Raw genomic sequence first — 23,074 nt, forward strand, 5'->3', positions numbered from 1 at the left:
TATTTCCACAGAAAAACTTGGGCATGATTGTTCATAGCATCTTATTTGTAGTAACAAAAAACTTGAAACAACCACAATGTCCTACAGTAAGTGAATGGTTAAACAGTGGCACAATCATACCATGTAATACTGCTCAGCAATAAAAAGAAGAAACTATTGATATGCAACAACTTGGATGGATTTCAGAGGGCATTATGCCGAATAGGAAATAAAGCCAGTATCAAAAGGTTATATATTATATGATTCTATTTATGTAACATTCTTGAAATGACACAGTTACAGACATAGAGATCAAATTAATGGTTGCTAAGGGTAAGGGATATTGGAGTTGCGGGAGTGGTGACTATAAATGAGTAATATGAGAGAGTTCTTTGTGATAATGGGATATTTCTATATCTTGATTATGGTATTAGGATAGGAATCTAAATGTGATAAAATGACACAGAACTATACATGCACATTATACCAACGTTAGTTTACTGATTCTAATACTGTACTGTAGTTATGTTAAAATGTAAGCATTGGCAGAAGTGTACACAGGACCAGACCTCTCCTTGCTATCATTCCAAGTTTGTGTGAATCTCTAATTATTTCATAATAAAACCTTAAAAAATAAACATTGTGTAGTACAAACAAACCATGTCTCGGGAGCAAAATTTAATCCTCAAACATATATATTTGTGCTTGGTGAAGTTTGAAAAAGTTAAATTTAGAGATTAGAATTTTAACTGGTTCAGTGAAGTGTTTTTTTTTTTTTTTTTTTTTTTTTTTTTTTTTTTTGAGAAGGAGTCTCACTCTGTTGCCCAGGCTGGAGAGCAGTGACACAATCTCGGCTCACTACAGCCTCCGCCTTCCGGATTCAAGCAATTCTCCTGTCTCAGCCCCTCAGGTAGCCAGGACTACAGGCATGTACCACCACACCTGACTTTTTGTAATTTTTTTTTTTTTTTTAGTAGATACAGGGTTTCACCATGTTGGCTGGGCTGGTCTCGAACTCCTGACCTCAGGTGATCTGCCCACCTCAGCCTCCCAAAGTGTTGGGTTACAGGCATGAGCCACTGCACCCAACCTATTCAGTGAAGTTTTTAAAGAAAAATAAGTTACTGTATTTATTATTTACTTTATGGTAGGTATCATGCGTCAGGTGTATCTTGTATAACGTGATACTGTATATAATGCTTTTAGAAAAGGGAAACAGATAGCATTTCTAATAAATATTAAGAAAGAAGGAATTTTAAGTTGTCAGTATTAATTATGTTTTGTCTTTTTCTTAAATTGATTGGAAAGCTTGTTTATGTTCTGTAATTTTTTTTTCAAGACTTCCTTGGTTCTTGATGTAAGCATGGGTAGACAGATGGTCCAACATGTGGCACCTGTGGAGAACAGAGCTGGTAGTTGCTCACTAGCTCTCCATTTTTTATTTTTTATACTGAATTTTGATTTTTTGAGATCCCTAGATTAATAATATAAGCATTTCTAATAAAGAGAAGGTGATGACAAGTATGCCTACTATTACCATTGCTACTTAATTTCATAGAAGTACCAGCAAATGCATTTATGGAAGAGAAAATTATAAAGATTTGAAGGAAATAAAATTATCAGTGGCAGATGACTGCATTGTATTCAGGGATTCAACTGAGAACACAATAGGATTCAGTAAGATAGTGGGAGGTGAAAAACGTAGAAATAAACAACATGTTAAATGTATATATCTGTATATTGTAACACATATTTGCTGAACAAGGAAGAACTAAAAAGTTAAGGGCATAAGTCTAAAGAAGGATGACCTTGTTGAATTTTTCGGGAAAACTCCTGATCTTACAGCTGCCCAATAATGATTGTTTATAATTTATGGCTAATAATATTCTGAAGTTGATCATCTTTGTAAATCCTTGTCAGTATTCTGGATTTAAAAAAAATTAAAATAGAAGAAATGGAATCATCAGGTCAAAGAGATAGACTTTAAAGCTGTTTGATTATATTTACAAATTAAAATTATCAGTGTATGAAAGTAACGATATGTTTTCTTTTATCTAGATACTGTTGTTTTGTTTCCGTTAATATTTATTGCTACATTATAAAATGCTCTATTATGAATATTCAATAATTCATTTAAAGAAATGTAGATATAATTCATTTTATTTGTTCAATAATTATGGGGTTTGAGGCAATAGTTTTTTGATTTGATCCTCAGAAAAATCTCCTGTGAAGAATAAAAGGTTTAAGTGAGGTCTACTGATTTCTAGAGACTGGATTTGAATTTATGTATTTTGATTCTTAAGTTTAAGGTATGGACTGAATACCACAGAGAATTCCGTTTAAAAATAGTGATGAGGAGTGTGGGAAATAAGATCCTACAAGGCTCTGATGAACTTTTACTGGGTTCTAAAAATGTGTTTAGCTGTTTTAAAATACAGGGTATTTTGAAGTGGTCAGAATGTGAGTTCAAAATCGATACATGTGTGAGCAGTAATAAAAAAATAAGTGGGCTGGGTGTGGTGGCTCACAGCTGTAATCCTAGTACTGTGGGAGGCTGAAGTGGGCAGATCATCTCAGGTCAGGAGTTCAGGACTAGCCCAGCCAACATGGTGAAAACCTGTCTCCACTAAAAATAAAAATAAAAAAATTAGCCAGGCATGGTGGCTCACACCTGTAGTCCCAGCTACTTGGGAGGCTGAGGCATGAGAATTGCTTGAACCAGGGAGTTGGAGGTTGCAGTGAGTTGAGATCGCACCACTGCATTCTAGCTTGGGCAACAAAGTAAGACTCGATCTCAAAAAAAAAAAAAAAAAAAAAAAAAGTGAATTAAGTGTAAAATGACCGTCAAAACCTAGCGAGCTCCTATGCAATTTTAGTAGCAAGCTGTCTCCCTTTTTAAAGTGTATTTCCAAAATAGATTATCTACTTTATATCTGGAAAGTGAATATATAACCTACATAACTTGTGAAAAAACTACCATATTACCCCTATAGAGTATACTATGCTTATTACCTGGGTGGCAAAATAACCTGTATGCCAAACCCCCATGACATGCAGTTTACCTGTATAACTAAATTCTGCACACGTACCCCTTAACCTAAAATAAAGGTTAAAAAAAAAAAAAATCCTGGCCGGGTACAGTGGCTCACGCCTGTAATCCCAATACTTTGTGAGGCCGAGCTGGGCAGATCACCTGAGGTCAGGAGTTCAAGTCCAGCCTGCATGGCAAAACCCTGTCTCTCTTAAAAATAGTAAAAATTAGCTGGGCATGGTGGCGGGCACCTGTAATCCCAGCTACTCAGGAGTCTGAGGCAGGAGAATCGCTTGAACCCAGGAGGCGGAGGTTGCAATGAACTGAGATCGTGCTACTGTACTCCAGCCTGGACAACATGAGCGAAACTCCGTCTCAAAAAAAAAAAAAAAAAAACAGAAACAAAAATCCTTAGAGCATACTAATAATATGCAGAAAGGCACAGTGGAAGATATATTTTAATGGTGATTTCAGTCTTCATTTGGAATGTCTTATAATACAGACTGTGAACTCAAAAAAAAGTAGTCACTCAGGGAGTTTTATAGTGGACTCTAGATCAAAATTGAAGTGTTTTCAGTTAGAACACAGTAATGCTATCATCTCTTTTCTTAGGATAGTTTTTAACTTTTAAGATTATTCAAAATGTAAGAATTTGTTTTAAAATAATTATTTAATTCAGAGCATAAACCTGTATTCATAGAAATATTTTTTGCAGAGGCAATTAGTTTGAAAGATGGTTAACATTTCTCTACTATAAGCTCTTTGGTCTTTGAGCAAGAGTAGTGGTGGTCCATTTCTTTATTAGAGGCATGTAGGTTAGGTGGTTAGAAGGCAGGAGTCATTCATTTGAAGAGCTGTTTACAGACCATATTTGACGATAGGGTCTGGGATGAGGGTTGTGTGTATGTTAGTGTTTTATGGACGCTCCCTAGGTGATTCTTTGTTTGGTTTACTTATGGCTGTTATGTTTGTTGTTATATATTATTTATATTTTAAGATGCAAGTAGATAATTGTTCTTCCATGCCTAGTTCAATAGGAGGGAAAGAAATGTGGCTTTCTACATCCTTTGATATCTCTTTATCAACTAAACTTTAAAAGTAGGAAATTAGAAGGGAAGTTTTCTCTTTTTTAAGGTACAGTGAGGAAAGAGAACCTTACTAGTAATCTATATCTGTGTGCTTTCACTTTTATCTTCTAGTGTAATATATACCCAACTCCTAAAGATCCTGATTCAAGGAAAATACTATCAGTGCCTGTCTCTGAGGCCTGAATTTTCCAGGCCCTGGTCTTGGAATGTGGAGGAGATGAAAGAAAACAGACTTGAGAATATGCAAACATGAACTCAGACCTTTCCAAGAAGAACATCGCCCGGAACTCCCACAGCTCCTAAATCTCACTTTAAAATGTGTTTGATGCTTTATCTGAGTTTGGGTCATCGTAAGGGAGTGCAGGTATTAGAAACTACATAGGTTGTCCTAATTTTCTTTGATGTAATTTCTTGTGGGTCAATCTACACACATCCATAATGATTTCTAGGTGTAGAATTGCTGGGTTGAAGACACATAGTTATTTCTGAGGCATTGTCTACTGTCTAGTCAAACTGCTTCCTGGAAGAGTTGTACTCATTTGCACTCACTACGGTGTGTGAGAGGCCACCTGAAACAGTGCCCAGGTGACCAGCCGTGGAAGATAGGGCAACTTCCAGTTACATGGTTTCGGGGAGAAAATCTGGGGCATGAAAACTAGTTTTTTTCTTACTCCGTATAGGATTTGCATCAGGCCGTAGTAGGTATTTGTGTCAGTTAAGTCTGGACTATTTGGATATTGGATTTCTGGGCTGGACAGTGATGGATGAACTGTTTACTGCTGTAGGTTGAAGTATTTTCTACTGAAAGAAAATTGAATTGTTTTCTGCCTACTGGCAGGCCTAATGTTCTGTTAATGGAAGGATGCAGACCAGAGCTGCTATTCCTCTTCGGCCATCTTGCCAGCATAGATTGAAAGAATAAAGATTGCTAGATTGAAATGGGACTAAAAGTGGATGTCCAACTGAGTTTATTAAAAGATGAGAGACGGCAAAGTGGCCCACACACTTGAAATCTCGAGAAAATATTGTGTAGTGTTCTAAAAATATTTACTGAATATTTTATTTAAACATGGAAAGGTATTTTGCTGCCACACTGATAGTTTGGTGAATTGCACTTTTGGATCTTGGAGAATGGAGAGAAGCAGCTAGGCAAATAATTGGCAAGGAAAGTAAACAGTTACAATGCAGCTTTGTTTACCCACTCTGCCTATCTGCATTTCTGAAATTGGATTCCTTGGCTCTGTGAACTAGTTAGCCTTCCTTTAGAGTGCTTGGAATTGAAAGCATGCCAGAGAGAACACAGTCACGTATATCTTAGTTGGATGTGTGCATCCTGTCACTGTTAGGACTTGGTAGCATAAAGGAATTAATAATGAGAAGTGAGCTGGGAATGGTTTATTAGTGGAAATATCTGGAATAGGTTTTTAGATCTGTTTGTGTCATGGACATTTCAGAGTGAAGAGGTTACATAAAAGGCTGTTACTCTTGAAACCCAGAAGTCTCATAGTCACAATGTTAACATTTTTTATTTGTGGAACAAAGACTTCTTTATTTAATAGATAGGACCTTGATTATGAGACAGATCTAATTTTACCCTGAAGTTCTTTTAAAAAGTACTACCTCTGAGTAGCGTCTGTTTTATAAAATTTGGGGGACATCGTTTCACCTCATTTTTGGTTATAATCTGCCAATAAATTTTACATTTTAAGAATTAATCAGGCACTGGAATATGGGGATACTTTTTTCTCTGATTTTAACAGTTTTGCAAGAGTCATTTATTTGGGAATAGTGGGGGAAATAAGGGCAAAATTTAGAATGTCAATCTCGTTGCTGAGGGAGCAGAGGAAGTGTTTTGAGAAGTCACATGATGGCTGGCAAGATGGCCGAACAGGAACAGCTCTGGTCTGAAGCTCCCAGCGAGACCAACACAGAAGGCAGGTGGTTTCTGCATTTCCAACTGAGATACCGGCTTATCTCATTGGGACTGGTTAGACAGTGGGCGCAGCTCATGGAGGGCGAGCAGAAGCAGAGTGGGGCGTCGCCTCACCCAGGAAGCGCAAGGGGTCGGGGAACTCCCTCCCCTAGCCAAGAGAAGCCGTGAGGGACTGTGCTGTGAGGAACGGTGCATTCCGCCCCAGATACTATGCTTTTCCCACGGTTTTCGCCACCTGCAGACCAGGAGATTCCCTCGGGTGCCTACACCACAAGGGCCCTGGGTTTCAAGCACAAAACTGGGTGGCCGTTTGGGCAGACAGTGAGCTGGCTGCAGGAGGCCAGGGAGCCAAGTGGTCTGCCTCAGTGGATCCCACTCCCATGGAGCCCAGCAAGCTACGATCCACTGGCTTGAAATTCTTGCTGACAGCACAGCAGTCTGAAGCTGACCTGGGATGCTCCAGCTTCGTAGGGGGAGGGGCATCCACTGTTACTGAGGCTTGAGTGTAGGCAGTTTTCCCCTCATAGTATAAATAAACAAAGCCGCCAGAAAGTTCGGACTGGGTGGAGCCCGTTTCATGATGACAGGATCAAATTCACACATAAAATATTAACCTTAAATGTAAATGGGCTAAATGTCCCAATTAAAAGATCCAGACTGGCAAGTTGGATTAAAAACCCATCAATGTGCTGTATTTATGAGACCCATCTCAGGGACAAAGACACACATAGGCTCAAAACAAAGGGATGGAGGAATATTTACCAAGCAATTGGAAAGTTAAAAAAAAAAGCAGGGATTGGCAGGGCGCAGTGGTTCACACCTGTAATCCCAGCATATTGGGAGGACAAGGCGGGTGGATCACCAGAGATTGGGAGTTCGAGACCAGCCTGACCAACATGGAGAAACCCCGTCTCTACTAAAAATTCAAAAATTAACTGGGCAAAGTTGCGCATGCCTGTAATCCCAGCTACTTGAGAGGCTAAGGCAAGAAAATCTCTTGAACCCCGGAGGTGGAGATTGCAGTGAGCCAAGATCACGCCATTACACTCCAGCCTGGGCAATGAGTGAAACTCTGTCTCAAAACAAAAACAAAAACAGACAGGTTGCAATCCTAGGCTCTGATAAAACAGACTTTAAACCAACAAAGATCCAAAAAGACAAAGAAGGTCATGGTAAAGGGATCAACGCAACAAGAAGAGCTAACTATCCTTAATATATACGAACCCAAAATAGGAGCACGCAGATTCATAAAGCAAGTTCTTAGAGATCTACAAAGAGACTTAGATTCCCAAACCCCACTGTCAATATTAGAAAGATCAATGAGACAGAAAATTAACAAGGATATTTAGGACTTGAACTCAGCTCTGGACCAAGCAGACCTAATAGACATCTACAAAACTCTCCACCCCAAATTAACAGAATATACATTCTTCTCATCACTACATCACACTTTAAAATTGACCACATAATTGGAAGTAAAACACTCCTCAGCAAATGCAAAAGAACAGAAGTCATAACAACAGTCTCTCAGACCGCAGTACAATCAAATTAGAACTCAAGATTAAAAAACTCATTCAGAACTGCACAACTATATGGGAACTGAACAACCTGGTCCTGAATGACTATTGGGTAAATAATGAAATTAAGGCAGAAATAATAAATTCTTTGAAACCAATGAGATCAGAGACACAACATCCCAGAATCTCTGGGACACAGCTAAAGCAGTGTTTAGAGGGAAATTTATAGCACTAAATGCCCACAGGAGAAAGCAGGGAAAGACCTAAAATTGACACCCTAACATCACGATTAAAAGAACTAGAGAAACAAAACCAATCAAATTCCAAAGCTAGCAGAAGACAACAAATAACTAAGAACAGAGCAGAACTGAAGGAGATAGAGACACGAAAAACCCTTCAAAAAATCAATGAATCCAGGAGCTGATTTTTTGTGAAGAACTCCTGAGGGAGTTCTTTTTAACAAAATAGACCACTAGCTGTACTAATAAAGAAGAAAAGAGAGCAGAATCAAATAGATACAATAAAAAATGATAAAATGGATATCACCACTGATCCCACAGAAATACAAACTGCCATCAGAAAATATTATAAACACCTCTACACAAATAAACTAGAAAATTTAGAAGAAATGGATAAATTCCTGGATGCATACACCCTCCCAGGACTAAACCAGGAAGAAGTCGAATCCCTGAATAGACCAACAACAAGTTCTGAAATTGAGGCAGTAATTAATAGCCTACCAAGGAAAAAAAGCCCAGGACCAGATGGATTCACAGCTAAATTCTACCAGAGGTACAAAGAAGAGCTGGTACCATTCCTTCTGAAACTATTACAAACAACAGGAAAAGAGGGACTCCTCCCTAACTCATTTTATGAGGCCAGCATCATCCTGATACCAAAACCTGGCAGAGACACAACAAAAAAGAAAATTTCAGGCCAATGTGAACATTGATGTGAAAATCCTCAGTAAAATATTGGCAAACTGAATCCAGCAGCACGTCAAAAGCTCATCTACCAGCTTCATCCCTGGGATGCAAGGCTGGTTCAACATATGCAAATCAGTAAACGTAATCCATCACCTAAACAGAACCAATGACAAAAGCCACATGGTTATCTCAGTAGATACAGAAAAGGCCTTTGATAAAATTCAACACCCTTCATGTTAAAAACTCTCAATAAACTAGGTATTGATGGAACGTATCTCAAAATAATAAGAGCTATTTATGACAAATCCACAACCGATATCATACTGAATGGGCAAAAGCTGGAAGCATTCCCTTTGAAAACTGGCACAAGACAAGGATTCCCTCTGTCACTACTCCTATTCAACATAGTATTGGAAGTTCTGGCCAGGGCAATCAGGCAAGAGAAAGAAATAAAGAGTATTCAAATGAGAAGAGAGGAAATCAAATTGTCTCTGTTTGCAGATGACATGATTGTATATTTAGAAAACCCCTTAATCTCAGTTCAAAGTCTCCTTAAGCTGATAAGTAACTTCAGCAAAGTCTCAGGATACAAAATCAATGTGCAAAAATTACAAGCATTCCTATACACCAGTAATAGAGAGCCAAATCATGAGTGAACTCCCATTCACAATTGCTACAAAGAGAATAAAATACCTAGGAATACAACTCACAAGGGATGTGGAGGACCTCTTGAAGGAGAACTACAAACCACAGCTCAAGGAAATAAGAGAGGACACAAACAAATGGAAAAACATTCCATGCTCAAGGATACGAAGAATTAATATCGTGAAAATGGCCATACTGCTCAAAGTAATTTATAGATTCAGTGGTATCCCCATCAAGCTACCATTGACTTTCTTCACAGAGTTAGAAATAAAACTACTTTAAATTTCATACGGAACCAAAGAAGAGCCCGTATAACCAAGACAACCTAAGCAAAAAGAACAAAGCTGGAGGCATCATGCTACCTGACTTCAAACTATACTATAAAGCTACAGTAACCAAAACAACATGGTACTGCTACCAAAACAGATATATAGACCAGTGGAACAGAACAGAGGCCTCAGAATTAACAACACACATCCACAACCGTCTTATCTTTGACAAACCTGACAAAAACAAGGAATGGGGAAAGAATTCCCTATTTAATAAGTAGTATTGGGAAAACTGGCTAGTCATATGCAGAAAACTGAACCTGGACCCCTTCCTTACACCTTATACAAAAATTAACTCAAGGTGGAGTAAAGACTTAAATGTAAAACCTAAAACCATAAAAACACTAGAAGAAAACCTAGGCAATACCATTCAGGACATAGGCATGGGCAAAAACTTCATACTAAAACACCAAAAGCAATGGCCACAAAAGCCAATATTGACAAATGGGATCTAATTAAACTAAAGAGCTTCTGCACAGCAAAAGAAACTATCATCAGAGTGAACAGGCAGTGTACAGAATGGGAGAAAATTTTTGCAATCTATCCATCTGACAAAGGTCTAATATCCAGAATGTATAAGAAACTTAAACAAATTTACCAGAAAAACAACCCCATCAAAAAATGGGTGAAGGATATGAATAGACTCTTCTCAAAAGAAGACATTTATGCGGCCAACAAACATGCAAAAAGGCTCATCATCACTGGTCATCAGAGAAATGCAAATCAAAACCACAATGAAATATCATCTCACACCAGTTAGAATGGCCATCATTAAAAAGTCAGGAAACAACAGATGCTGGAGAGGATATGGAGAAATAGGAATGCTTTTACACTGTTGGTGGGAGTGTAAATTAGTTCAACCATTGTGGAAGACAGTGTGGTGATTCCTCAAAGATCTAGAACCAGAAATGTCATTTGACCCAGCAATCCCATTACTGTGTATATACCCAAAGACACATGTGCACGTATTTATTGCAGCACTGTTCACAATAGCAAAGACTGGGAACCAACCCAAATGCCCATCAAAGATAAACTGGATAAGGAAAATGTGGCACATATACCCCATGGAATACTATGTAGCCATAAAAAAGGATGAGTTCATGTACTTTGCAGGGACATAGATGAAGCTGGAAACCATCATTCTCAGCAAACTAACACAGGAACAGAAAAACCAAACACCGCGTGTTCTCACTCATAAGTGGGAGTTGAACAATGAGAACACATGGACACAGGGGAACATCACATACTTGGACCTTTCGGGAGGATGGGGGACTAGGGGAGGGATAGCATTAGGAGAAATACCTAATGTAGGTGACGTGTTGATGGGTGCAGCAAACCACCATGGCACGTGTGTACTTAGCAAACCTGCACATTCTGCACATATATCCCAGAACTTAAAAGTATTTAAAAAAAAAAAAGTCATCTGTGAGGTTTTATGTCGTTTTTGTTCACATATGTCATAAGCTTGCTGCGGATATTGGCTGCTCTTCCCTTTCACCTCTTTTCTCATCCAGTTTGGTTTTTCTCTTGTGAAGTATTTCCTTGTTATCAGTGTAGGCACAATGAAAAGTAACTTTTAGTAATTCAAATTTTAAAGTTCTATCATCTGCTTAACTAAATTTTTGTTTTTGTTTTTCAGCATTGGTTGGATGGTACAAAAAGCATCAAAAAGCAAGTAAAAAGTAAGTGCTGAAAAAATTATTTGTGGGGGGAAAAGGAAATATAATATATTAGAAATTCTGATTTCTGATAGGACATAAGAAATCATGTTTTTTAAGATGAATTTAAGATGAATTTTTTTAGCATTTCCATTTTCTAGAAATCATTTTATTCTGATAAACTGAGCTACTCCCCAAGTTATATAGGCTGCATTGGGGTTTAACTTTCTAGGAGAAAACCTTGCAGCATGCAAATGGGGTTGGCTTTGCCCGAAATGCTTAACGGTTATTTGCTAATTATTTGTGTTGGAATTTTCCTGTTTGGCATCTGCCCTAATATTGAAAATATTTTGAGACTTTGTTATAGTATTTTAAAATTAAGAAAAATGAAACAATTCACATAAAATGTTAGTGTCATTCAGAGAGAGAATACCATTGTTTATTCATTATCCAACTTGACTTTTTTTTTTTTTTTTTTTTTTTTGAGATGGATCTTGCTCTGTCACCCAGGCTGGAGTGCAGTGTCGCGATCTCGGCTCACCACAAGCTCCGCCTCTCGGGTTCACGCCATTCTCCTGCCTCAGCCTTCTGAGTAGCTGGGACTACAGGCGCCCGCCACCATTCCTGGCTAATTTTTTGTATTTTTAGTAGAGACAGGGTTTCACCCTGTTAGCCAGGATGGTCTCGATCTCCTGACCTGCCTGCCTTGGCCTCCCAAAGTGCGGGGATTACAGGTGTGAGCCACCGCGCCCGGCCCCAGCTTGACTTTTTATCAGACTTATTAGGGCACCTCAACTCTTGTCTCAAAATTATGAGACCACTGAGATTATGGAATTTAGTGAACTTGCTGAAGTGTATTTGTGTGGGAAGATTTCACCATGAGCATTTAAATAGGCGTTCTTCAGTGTAGCAGGTTTTCAGGGCTGTTAGATTGCACAGTCAAGACTTTTATTTGATGCATTTGGCCCTGAATTGTAAGAATTAATCTAGAGCTGTCTATTGGGATGAGAGATTATAGTAATATACTATATGATGACATGGTACATTTAAAAAAATGTAATTGATCATTTAGCATCATGTTTAAGCCTATGATCGATCTAACCTGAAATAATGCCATCAAAATCTGATCTTTTGTCTCACTTCAGTAGATTTTTGACCAATTTTCTGGCTGAAAAGTATTGTTTAGTTTCTTTTATTAAAACCTTTTTTTTTTTGATGACAGTTGGTTCACCCTATTGTCTGCATCTTCGAGTTAAGTTTTATTCCTCAGAGCCAAATAATCTTCGTGAGGAGCTAACCCGGTAAGAACACTATTTAGAATTGTGCCAGGGGTATTTTGATAGTTTTGAAAGATTGTCTGTATATTGTTTCCAGTTTATAGCCAGCTAATAAAATGGATTCCTGTCCCCTGGTAACAGGACCTCAAATAATAGAATTTTATTCTGGGACGTGTTTTTTAAGTGTATGATTTTTTTTTCCTTTATCATTTTCAAAATAAAGAGTTGGTTCCTTAGCATCCTCCGAAGGTGACTAGTGATTTCTTTTTTTTTTTTTAAGTATCACTCTCAACTCGGGAATGTTAACAGGATTGACATGTTTCAATACATTGCAATATTATATTTATTGATGTTGAAAATAATCTGTCTTTGGCCTCAGGGAGTTTATTTAGATTGGTTTTCGACTTTCTTTACTCATTGAAATGCCATTGATTAATAAAAAAACATTAGATTCTGATTGATTTGAATAGTTTTGAATAAACCTTATGTTATATATACTTATTTTAATTTTATCCTGCCTCTTTTGTGTTTATTCATGGTCTTTATTGTAAATTCATCACTCCGTATACACATACTATTTATTAAATGAAAAAGTTGAGCTTTTGAGTTCCTTTAGAAGGATTTCCTCTAGAACACCTTGACAATGAGATTGTAGCTATCATCTGTAATTATATCCATGCCTGTATCCCTTCACATAAGAAGTACATGTGTCATTCTGTCATCCAGGCTGGAGTGCAATGGCACGTTCTCAGTTCACTGCAACCGCTGTTCCCCCAGGTTCAAGCAATTACCATGCCTCAGCCTCCCAAGTAGCTGGGATTACAGGCACGTGCTCCCACTCCCAGCCAATTTGTGTATTTTAGTGGAGATGGGATTTCGCCATGTTGGCCAGGCTGGTCTTGAACTCCTAGCCTCAAGTGATCCACCTGCCTTGCCCTCCCAAAGTGCTGGGATTATAGGTGTAAGCCACTGTGCCAGGCCTGTAATTAAGAATACTTCTAAGAACTAGTGTTAGATCAGTAGGGTAATTATAGTTTACAATTATGTGTTTGACATTTCAGAATAGCTAGAAGAAAAGAATTCAAATATTTCTAGCATAAAGAAGAGACAAATGTTTAAGGTGATGGATACTCCACATATGCTAACCTGATCCTTACAAATTATATGAATGTGTTCGATTATTTCATGTATCCCCAAACTATGTACATCTTTACATTAACAGAAATAATTTTTAATAAAATAATACTTCTCAAATTAGAAGGGTAAGATTTTCACAGTAGACTGTGCTATTGGGTTAAATTTGTGCCTTTTATTTTTCTTAGGTATTTATTTGTTCTTCAGTTAAAACAAGATATTCTCAGTGGAAAGTGAGTATTAGTTATTTAAGGATAAATGCACATTTTCATGGGTGGTTGAAAATTATTTTGAAAGTAATTTTATAGTTGTGAAAAAGAAATGGTCAACATAAAACATGTATTATTTTCATTTATCTTAAAGTGAAGGTTATGAAATCAACTTGTCTAACACACTTGTGTTTCGGTCTCAGATTAGACTGTCCCTTTGATACAGCAGTGCAATTGGCAGCTTATAATCTGCAAGGTAAGCAATTCTTATGTTGACTGTTAAGACTCAAGTATAATCCTTTTTTTGTGTGTTTTTAGTTAAAGAAGATTCTGATTATGAACAAGCAAAGAGACAACACTGTTTTTGTATAAACTTGTATCGGTGTCTAACCCTGACTTTTACTTGTTTTAGAACATTGCCTTCTTTTTCTTCTCTTTCATGTAATTGCTCCCTTTCCACCTAAAGTATTGAAACGTCATAGTCTACCTGATAAGTCTGTGAATGTTATGATTGGGGTTTCAGTGAACTTTTTCCTTAAAAGAAATGCAGTTATATATGAGTAAATTGTTGCTGAAGCCATATAGCTTAGCAGTCCTTTCACTCCAAACCTACATTTTGTTCAGAAATAGCCACAGATGAGTACATACATGTTTGTGCATTGTTCAGATTTTTCCCTGCTGCTTCCTATCCCCGGTTTTTTTAAGTGCCTTTCAGTTATTTCTTTAGGATTAATAATTTCAAAATTTTGGAAGACAGGGACTATATTTAGATTGGTATGTGGGGTCATACTCTGTGTAATCAGTATATTCTTTTGTTCTATTTTTTTTCAGACAGGGTCTCACTCTTTTCCCCAGGCTAGAGTGCAGTTGCATGATCTCTGAAGCCTTGAACAACTGGGCTCAAACGATCTTCTGCCTGAGTACCTGGGTCTACAGGCCATCATGCCTGGCTAATTTTTGTACTTTTTTTTTTAAGAGACAAGGTCTTGCTATGTTGTCTAGGCTGGCCTGAAACGATCTTCCCACCTCAGCCCCCAAAGTACTGTGACTATAAGCATGAACCACTATACCCAGCCTTAGTAATAGTCTTAATAGATCCCAGTTAATTGTCTTTTAACGATTACTAAATTTTTTCAGTTGTTCACTATGAGGTCAGAGGTATTTCTTTATGGAAGTCTAGAAAGCAGTTTTCAAAGGCTAAGCACTGAGGTGTGAATACATTAAGAGAAAGATATGTAATTAAAAATACACTACCAACAATAAATATGAGATATATGTGTATGACTGATAGGCTAGATTTACTTTTGGAGACTTGTCTGAGTATTATGAATTTTTGCAAGAAATTCCTAAGAATCTAGTCTTAGCAGTTTTCATTAATGAAATGGTTTTTAAAGGATTTAGCAGGAAATACATATAACTTTTGAAACTTATGTTTATAGCTGAACTTGGTGACTATGATCTTGCTGAGCATAGTCCTGAACTTGTCTCTGAGTTCAGGTTCGTGCCTATTCAGACTGAAGAGATGGAACTGGCTATTTTTGAGAAATGGAAGGAATACAGGTATCTGGCATTTGACCATACTTTCTTTAAAATCACCACAACAGTTATTTCATATTCATTTTCCTCTATTTCTATCCTTGGTATAGAATTTATTTTATATTTATTGTTACTTTAAAAATCATTGTTTTAAATTTCAGAGGTCAAACACCAGCACAGGCTGAAACCAATTATCTGAATAAAGCCAAATGGCTAGAAATGTATGGGGTTGATATGCATGTGGTCAAGGTAAGCATTGTGTTGTGATGCTTTTTAAAAAATTTATTCTTTGGAGGTTTGCAATGACTGTGGCATTTTTCAGTATGAGGAAGGGCATGGAGTTGGCATAAGCTAGCACTGGGTACTTTGGATGTATGGTTAAAAAGTTTGAGATTAAATACCGAACGACTAGAATGTCACAGAAACGTTCATTATAAGAAAGAGGAGAAGCAACCAAAATCCCAACAAGGTACTTGGTCCTTTTAAGCTGTTATTTATTTATTTATTTATTTATTTATTTATTTATTTATTTATTGTTATAAAAAATTGTTTTAAGCTTTTGAGCCATGTGTTACCCTTTTTACTTCCTATTATATGACTAACACTGAGTAGGCTCTGTTAAAATAATTCAGGATGCAAAGTTGAAGATGTATAGCTTAAGGACTTTGATAAACTTTAGAACAGCTTTGTAGTGATTTATTTCTAGTTTAACTAGTGACAGTTTTCCAGAAAGGCAGTTGTATTAGTTCGTTCTCACACTGCTATAAAGACATAAATTTATAAAGAGGTTTAATTGGCTCATGGTTTTGCAGGCTGTACAGGCCTCTCAGGAGGCCTCAGGAAACTTACAATCATGGGGGAACGTGAAGGGCAGACAGGTACATCTTTACATGGCTGGCAGGAGAGAGAGAGAGAGCAAAGAGGGAGGTGCTACACACTTTCAGACAACCAGATCTCGTGAGAACTCATTCACTCTCATGAGAACAGCAAGGGGGAAGTCCATCTCCATGATTCAGTCACCTCCTACTAGACCCCTCCTCTGATACTGGAGATTACAGTTTGACACAAGATTTGGGTGTAGACACAGAGCCAAACCATATCAGCAGTCCTTCCCAAAATACATGATTTAAGTGGTAAGTACAATATGGGAAGAATGTGGAAACAGCTTTGTTTGTAGTGGGAGTGTAACTACCCACTTTCAATGAAGGTACACTCTAAAACTGTAGTGTTTCCATGACTAGAAATAAAAATATATGCATAAATTTTTCTGAGAATGTTATTATGGATACTCTAATTGTTGAAAACATCTCATATATCAATATTAGCCTGTATATAATTAATACAATTCAATACAAAAATAAAATTTAAAAGTTATGTCAAAATGTGAAACCTGTTTTGTACAAATAAAGTTAACACATTTTTCTCCCCTTAAATTAGGCTAGAGATGGGAATGACTATAGTTTGGGACTAACACCAACAGGAGTCCTTGTTTTTGAAGGAGATACCAAAATTGGCTTATTTTTTTGGTAAGCAAGAGTTATTGTCGAAGATACTATTGTTTTGGTTTTTAATGAGTAAAACCATTTATATAAAGTTAATACATAAACTAGAGTTTGGAAATCAAATAGTTTTGAAAAACTTGTCAGTGAAAGCAGCTGTCTCCTATCACACTACTATGCATCATTTTTCCCACTCTCCAGAGGCAATCATTAAAATTCTTCTAGCTGTATTTCCCATTAGTTTCAAAGTATACCACAATATCTATCTTGATATAAATATTTATATTTTTATATATATCAGATGTTTACATGGGCACTTTCTTCCTTCATGTAGTTATGCTTTTAATATTTATTATTCCACAATCCCTTTACTCCCTATTGTGTAAGAGGAAGATGTTAATATTTTTATCCCTTCTCTAAGCTATGCTCCTTATACTGTTCCAGCTTTTATTGTTCATACTTGTAAATTACATTTACGTTTTACTTTTACATCAAGGATAGATTTTACTTGGATTTCTTGGCCATAATTGAGTCCACCAGGTTTTGTCTGGTATTCTAAAAGCTGAGAATCAGTTGTGCTTACAATAAGATGTGTCTATCAGAACTAGTACAGAGCTTAGGTGTATACTTGTGTACACTAGACAGGGACTATTGGCGCAAAGACCTCTGGTATCAAACTCAAATTCTGACACATCCAGTTACTTTTAACATAGCCCACTAAGTCTATTTTTAGCCATTTCTGCTTTATATATCCCATGAAACTGCACCCTAACATTTGCTGGCCATAGATAAGGCAAGCTCTGTAGGTTAAAGGACCCCAAAACCATGGCTGCCTTTCTGAGTTCTCTGACTTTGATCCCTCACACTTAACTGCTGAATGCCATCCCCTAGGCACTTAGGCCCCCTCTCAGATTCCCCTCTTGACTGAGTTTCCTTGCCCTCTTCCCCATCTGCTGGTAGCCTTGCAGCTGCTGTCTCTGGAAGGTCACCTGCTATTGAAGGACCACCCCTATCATGCAACCCTTTCCAAGCACTGCTCAATAAAGCCTGTTATGCAGTACTTTTTCTTGATCAGCTCTGAAGTCTTGGAACTCACAACTGGTATTACATTTCCTTTCTGTTTAGCTTTTTGTTTTTGTTCTAGAGCTTTTGGCTTCCCTATCTCACATACCCCACATATCCCTTTAAATTACCTACCTTTGTCTTCTCCTCAAGCTTTTTTTAAGTTATCAAGGGTTGCATTAAATGGTTCTTCTGTTCCCCTTGGAACTGTTTGCTGCTCAGGTTGCTCTCCATTTTTTATCTTGAGACTTCCCTTTCCCGTGTTCTCAGCTAGGATCCTGTGTAGTCCTCCCATGGTTTCCTTTTTCTTCGTCCCCTCCACCCCCTCCAACTGCCTAAGTAAAGGAAGTAACTGCCTAAGAAAAGTAATTTGTTTGAATCCTTAAATGCCTTAAAATGATATTTTGTCTTTCATTCTTTCTTGATAATTAGGCTGAGAATTGAATTTTAGGTTGAAAATTATTTCCCTCAAAAAATTGAAGGTAGTATTTCATTTAGTTTTGCATCTGGGTGTTCTTGCTAGGGACTCTGAGAAACTTCAGTTGAACACCTTTACAGTTGTCCCTTGACGGGTGAGGAACCGCGGGCAATAATCTTCTCATTTCTTGGGTGTTAAATCACCTCATGCCTCCAGCTTGTCCTGTGGGCAAATGGAACTTGCTTCCAGGCCTTAAGAATGGGTTAGGCAGAGAGATAAAGAAAGCGCCTTTTGTACCTTTTCATAAGGTTGTCTTGAGAGTTAATTAATACTTGTAAAGCACTTAGAAGACTACTTAGGGCAGGCCAGATGGCTCACTCCTGTAATCCCCGCCAAGGCGGGGGGCTCACTTGAGGTCAGGAGTTCGAGACCAGCCTGGCCAACATGGTGAAACCCTGTCTCTACTGAAAATACAAAGATTAACCAGGCATGGCATGGTGGCGCATGCCTGTAATCCCAGCTACTCTGAAGGCTGAGGCAGGAGAATTGCTTGAACCTGGGAGGTGGAGGTTGTAGTGAGCCGAGATCACACCACTGCACTCCAGCCTGGGTGACAGAGCGAGATTCTGTTTGCTTTCCTTCTCCTGCTATTATTTATTTATTATTATTTTTTTAGTAAAGCTCTTGCAAAGAAGTTATATTTTACGTCTATTTTATATGTTATATTTAAAGATTGGTCAATGGGAGTGAGTGTCACATTGTTTCGACATCCACAATTTATGGAAATACAGAGTTCAAATGTGGTTTGGAATTTACAAGTAGGGAGATACAGTTGGAAAGTGGGCCATAAAGCGAGGTTAAAAAAATTAAGATGTATTTCCTCAAAACAAAATTCGTGTTGAAAACAGAGTTGAGGCTGGTTGCAGTGACTCACATCTGTGAGAAGACTTCCAACACTTTGGGAGACCAGGGTGGGAGGATCACTTGAGCCCAGGAATTCGAGACCAGCCTGGGCAACATAGCGAGATGCTGTCTCTACAAAGAATACAAAAATTAGCCTGGTGTGGTGTGGGAGTAAGGCTGAGGCAGGAGGATTACTGGAGCCTGGGAGTTCACGGCTGCAGTGATCTATGAACACACTACTGCACTCCACCCTGTGCGACGGAGTCCACCCTGTGCGATGGAGTGAGAACCTATCTCAAGCAAACAAAAAGAAAAGAATTGGAAACCATCATCAGTGTTTTTCTTTGTGGCTTTTTTGGAAGCTTTATGTTCATTCCTATGTCTAGTTCCTGTGTTGCTGCTCTGCTTTAACACTGAAACAATTTTACCTAGACTTAAAGAATCTTTTACACCATAATTGAGACCTATCAAATACATAGATTTCTTGGTTTCTTTTTCCTTAATATTTTTAATGTCTGATATGTGCAGCCTCAATTTTGTCAGAGGTCATTTTTGAAATATGTACTGTTTTTCTGTTTCCTTTCTTTTGATGGGTATTGCAAATTATGTTTACCCTTCTGTCAATTTTTAATTCAGGAGTTAGATGGTTAAATGTATATGAAGTAAAAACAATTTTTTTCATATTTAGAGAACATTTATTTGTAATTTGGCTTTTATTATTTTATTATATTATAGGCCGAAGATAACCAGATTGGATTTTAAGAAGAATAAATTAACCTTGGTGGTCGTAGAAGATGATGATCAGGTAGGAATGAAATTATATTACTTGTTTTACAGTGACTGTATTATGTGGTAACTTATTTCCCTAAAAGAGGGAATGTACCTCATTGTTTTATAGAGCCACAGAATGGAAACAGTATAATTAATGCTTTAAATAATTTCCTTACTTGGGTCATAGCATCCTAAAAATATGGTTTTCTGCCCTTAGGATGAAAAATAATATAAAAGTCTCTTCTTGTTTCTTCATTGATAATATATCTGAGGTACATAAAAAATTACATTTAAGTGACTTTTTTTTTTTTTTTTAAATTTTTTTAAAGACAGGGTCTCTCTCAGTCACCCAGGCTGGAATGCAGTGGCACTATCATAGCTCACTGCAACCTTGACCCTCTAGGCTCAAGTGATCCTCCCACCTCAGCCTCCTGAGTAGCTGGGACTACAGGCACATGCCACCACGCCCGGCTAATTTTTCCATTTATTTGTAGAGGCAGGGATCTCAGTATGTTGCCAAGGTTGCTCTCAAACTCTGGCCTTAAGTAATCCTCCCATCTTGGCTTCTCAACATGTTGAGATTACAGGAGTAAGCCACTGTGGCATACCAACTTTATCTATTTATTAACTGATCAAAAAGATCTACCTAATAATAATAAAGCCTTTTGAATTAAAGATTACCGTTGTATCAGTTACAGTGTGGTTCTTAATTGATACATGCATGGATGCAAGTCACATGCATGTATTAATGCACATCTTAATGCAAGAAGCCAGATTAAAAAAATTATGTATTGAATGATTCCATTTATATGATACTTTAGAAAAGGCAAGAAGAATTTTACTTTATGCAAATTAATAAATTTTAACATATGCATACAGATATAAATAAAAGCAATTTCAGCAAAATATTAACAGTTGTTGAATCTAGACACTATGTATATGGGTATTCAGTTTTTCTGTATGTTTAAACATTTTTATAATGAAAATATTTTTTTTTCAGGCTTAGTTCACTTTATTTTTCTTGTATAAAAACCCTATGTTGTAGCCACAGCTGGAGCCTGGGTCCACTGCACGGAGACTCTGGTGTGGGTCTTGACAAGGTGGTCAGTGAATTCCTGATAGGGAGACTTGGTAAATACAGTCTCCTTCCAGAGGTCAGGGGTCAGGTAGCTGTAGGTCTTAGAGATGGCATCAAAGGTGGCCTTGGCGAAGTTGCCCAGGGTGGCAGTGCAGCCCCGGGCTGAGGTGTAGCAGTCATCGATACCAGCCATCATAGGCAGCTTCTTGGGCACAGGCACTGAGATGATGCCAGTGCCCCTGGGTGCAGGGATGAGGCGCACCAGCACAGAGCCGCAGCGGCCTGTCACCTTGCAAGGGACAGTGTGGGGTTGCCGATCTTGTTCCCCCAGTAGCCTCTGCGCACGGGGACAATGGAGAGTTTGGCCAGGATGATGGCCCCACGGATGGTGGTGGCCACCTCCTTGGAGCACTTAACACCCAGACCGACGTGGCCATTGTAGTCCCCGATAGCAACAAACGCCTTGAACCTGGTGCACCGGCATCATCTTCAAAACCTCGTCTTTGAGGGAGGCCCCCAAGAAAAAGTCAGTGATCTCAGATTCTTTAATGGGCAGGGAGAAGAGGTAGATCTCCTCCAGGGACTTGATCTTCATGTCCTTGACCAAGCGGCCCAGCTTGGTGACTGGCATCCACTCCTTATCCTCGGCCTTGCCTGCGTGAGCTCCGTGGCCTTGGCCCGGGCCCCAGATGCCACTGCTGAAACCTTCGCGGAAGCCACAGCAGTTCCCCATCCCAGGGCCACCAGGGCCTCCGGGTCCCCCCGTTGCACTGGCATCATCCACCATTTGGTGTTTTCTCGGAGAAGAAGAAAAGATTTTTTTTAAATCCAGTTCTTTCATTTTCCTCTCCTCGGTAATTTCACCGCCGTACTTTTCCTATTTTAAACACACAATGGAATATCATGCAGCCATAAAAAAGAATGAGATCTTTTTTGCGGGAACATGGATGGAGCTGGAGGATATTATCCTTAGCAAAGTAATGCAAGAACAGAAAACCAAATACTACATGTTCTTACTTACAAGTTGGAGCTAAATGATAAGAAATTATGGACACAAAGAAGGCAAGAACAGACACTGGGGTCTACTTGAGTGGGGAGGGTGGGAGGAGGGAGAAGAGTAGAACTGAGAGATAACTGGGCTTAATACCTGGGTGATGAAATAACACGTACAGCAAACCACCATGACATGTGTTTACCTGTGTAACAAACCATCTCTTGTACCCCAAACCGAAAATAAAAGTTAAAAAACCAAAAAGAGTGCTGCTGTGAACACTAAGGTGTGTGTGTGTGCATTTAGCCAAATCTCTTTCCAAAGTATTTAATACGAGTGTATACTCCCACCAGCAATGTTATTGGTTATTTTTGTTGTTGTTGTTATTTTTTTTAAAAATGTTTAAAAAAAATGTTATTTTTTTTTTTCTGGAATTCTGTCTTTCTCATTTTAGCCATTCTTGTGGAGTAGAATGTGGTTTTAGTTTGTGTTCCCCTAATGATGACTCTGGTTTAGTACTTACTTTTATGAAATACCTACTCAAATCTTTTGCTCATTTTTCTATTAGGTCATGTGCCTTTTATTCATTGAAAAAATTATTTATATGTTCTGGATATTAGTTCTTTGTCAGGTATTAGTGTTGCAAGTATCGTCTGCTCCTTGGCTTACCCTTTTTCCACTACTTTTATTTTTAGATGACATGTAATAATTGGACATATTTATTGTATACAGAGTGATGTTTTGATACATGTATACAATGTGTAATTATCAAATCAGGGTAATCAGCATATCCATCTTTACTGTCTTAATAGTGTCTTTAAATAACCTGAAAAGTACCAAAAATTATAAAATAGATAACCATCTTATTTAGGATCTAGATTTAACATTTTTTACATTGAGCTTTAGATCTCTTTTAGAAACAGATAAATACAATTATGTACGTGAATGAATAATACCAACTAAAGTCTAACCCCCTGATTACCTACCCCCTTTCTTCTGGTTCCTGGTCACCGTTTTTGGAGGGTATTATTCTCATATATATTTTGTAACTTTTTCCAGATATTAACACATATTAGAATTGTTAAAAACT

General features: G+C 37.9%; 1 protein-coding gene and 1 pseudogene across 5 annotated transcripts in view; one reads left to right on the top strand and one right to left on the bottom strand.

Moving 5' to 3' along the window:
• EPB41L5 (erythrocyte membrane protein band 4.1 like 5) overlaps window positions 1-23,074 on the top strand; it is a 169,135-nt gene that overhangs the window by 41,162 nt on the left and 104,899 nt on the right. For all 4 annotated transcript variants that reach the window (XM_050752704.1, XM_050752705.1, XM_050752707.1 and 1 more), the window contains exons 4-11: window positions 11,088-11,130; window positions 12,329-12,407; window positions 13,706-13,750; window positions 13,930-13,982; window positions 15,166-15,286; window positions 15,424-15,511; window positions 16,700-16,788; window positions 19,880-19,949. In XM_050752704.1, coding sequence (XP_050608661.1) covers window positions 11,088-11,130; window positions 12,329-12,407; window positions 13,706-13,750; window positions 13,930-13,982; window positions 15,166-15,286; window positions 15,424-15,511; window positions 16,700-16,788; window positions 19,880-19,949 — 588 coding nt within the window. The remainder of the gene's footprint in view (window positions 1-11,087; window positions 11,131-12,328; window positions 12,408-13,705; window positions 13,751-13,929; window positions 13,983-15,165; window positions 15,287-15,423; window positions 15,512-16,699; window positions 16,789-19,879; window positions 19,950-23,074) is intronic.
• LOC126933153 (40S ribosomal protein S2-like) lies at window positions 20,904-21,798 on the bottom strand (annotated as a pseudogene). Its single transcript, XR_007718431.1, has one exon. The product of XR_007718431.1 is annotated as a 40S ribosomal protein S2-like (transcript).

Source organism: Macaca thibetana, chromosome 12, assembly GCF_024542745.1.
Source record: "Macaca thibetana thibetana isolate TM-01 chromosome 12, ASM2454274v1, whole genome shotgun sequence".
NCBI classification, from domain to species: Eukaryota; Metazoa; Chordata; class Mammalia; order Primates; family Cercopithecidae; genus Macaca; species Macaca thibetana.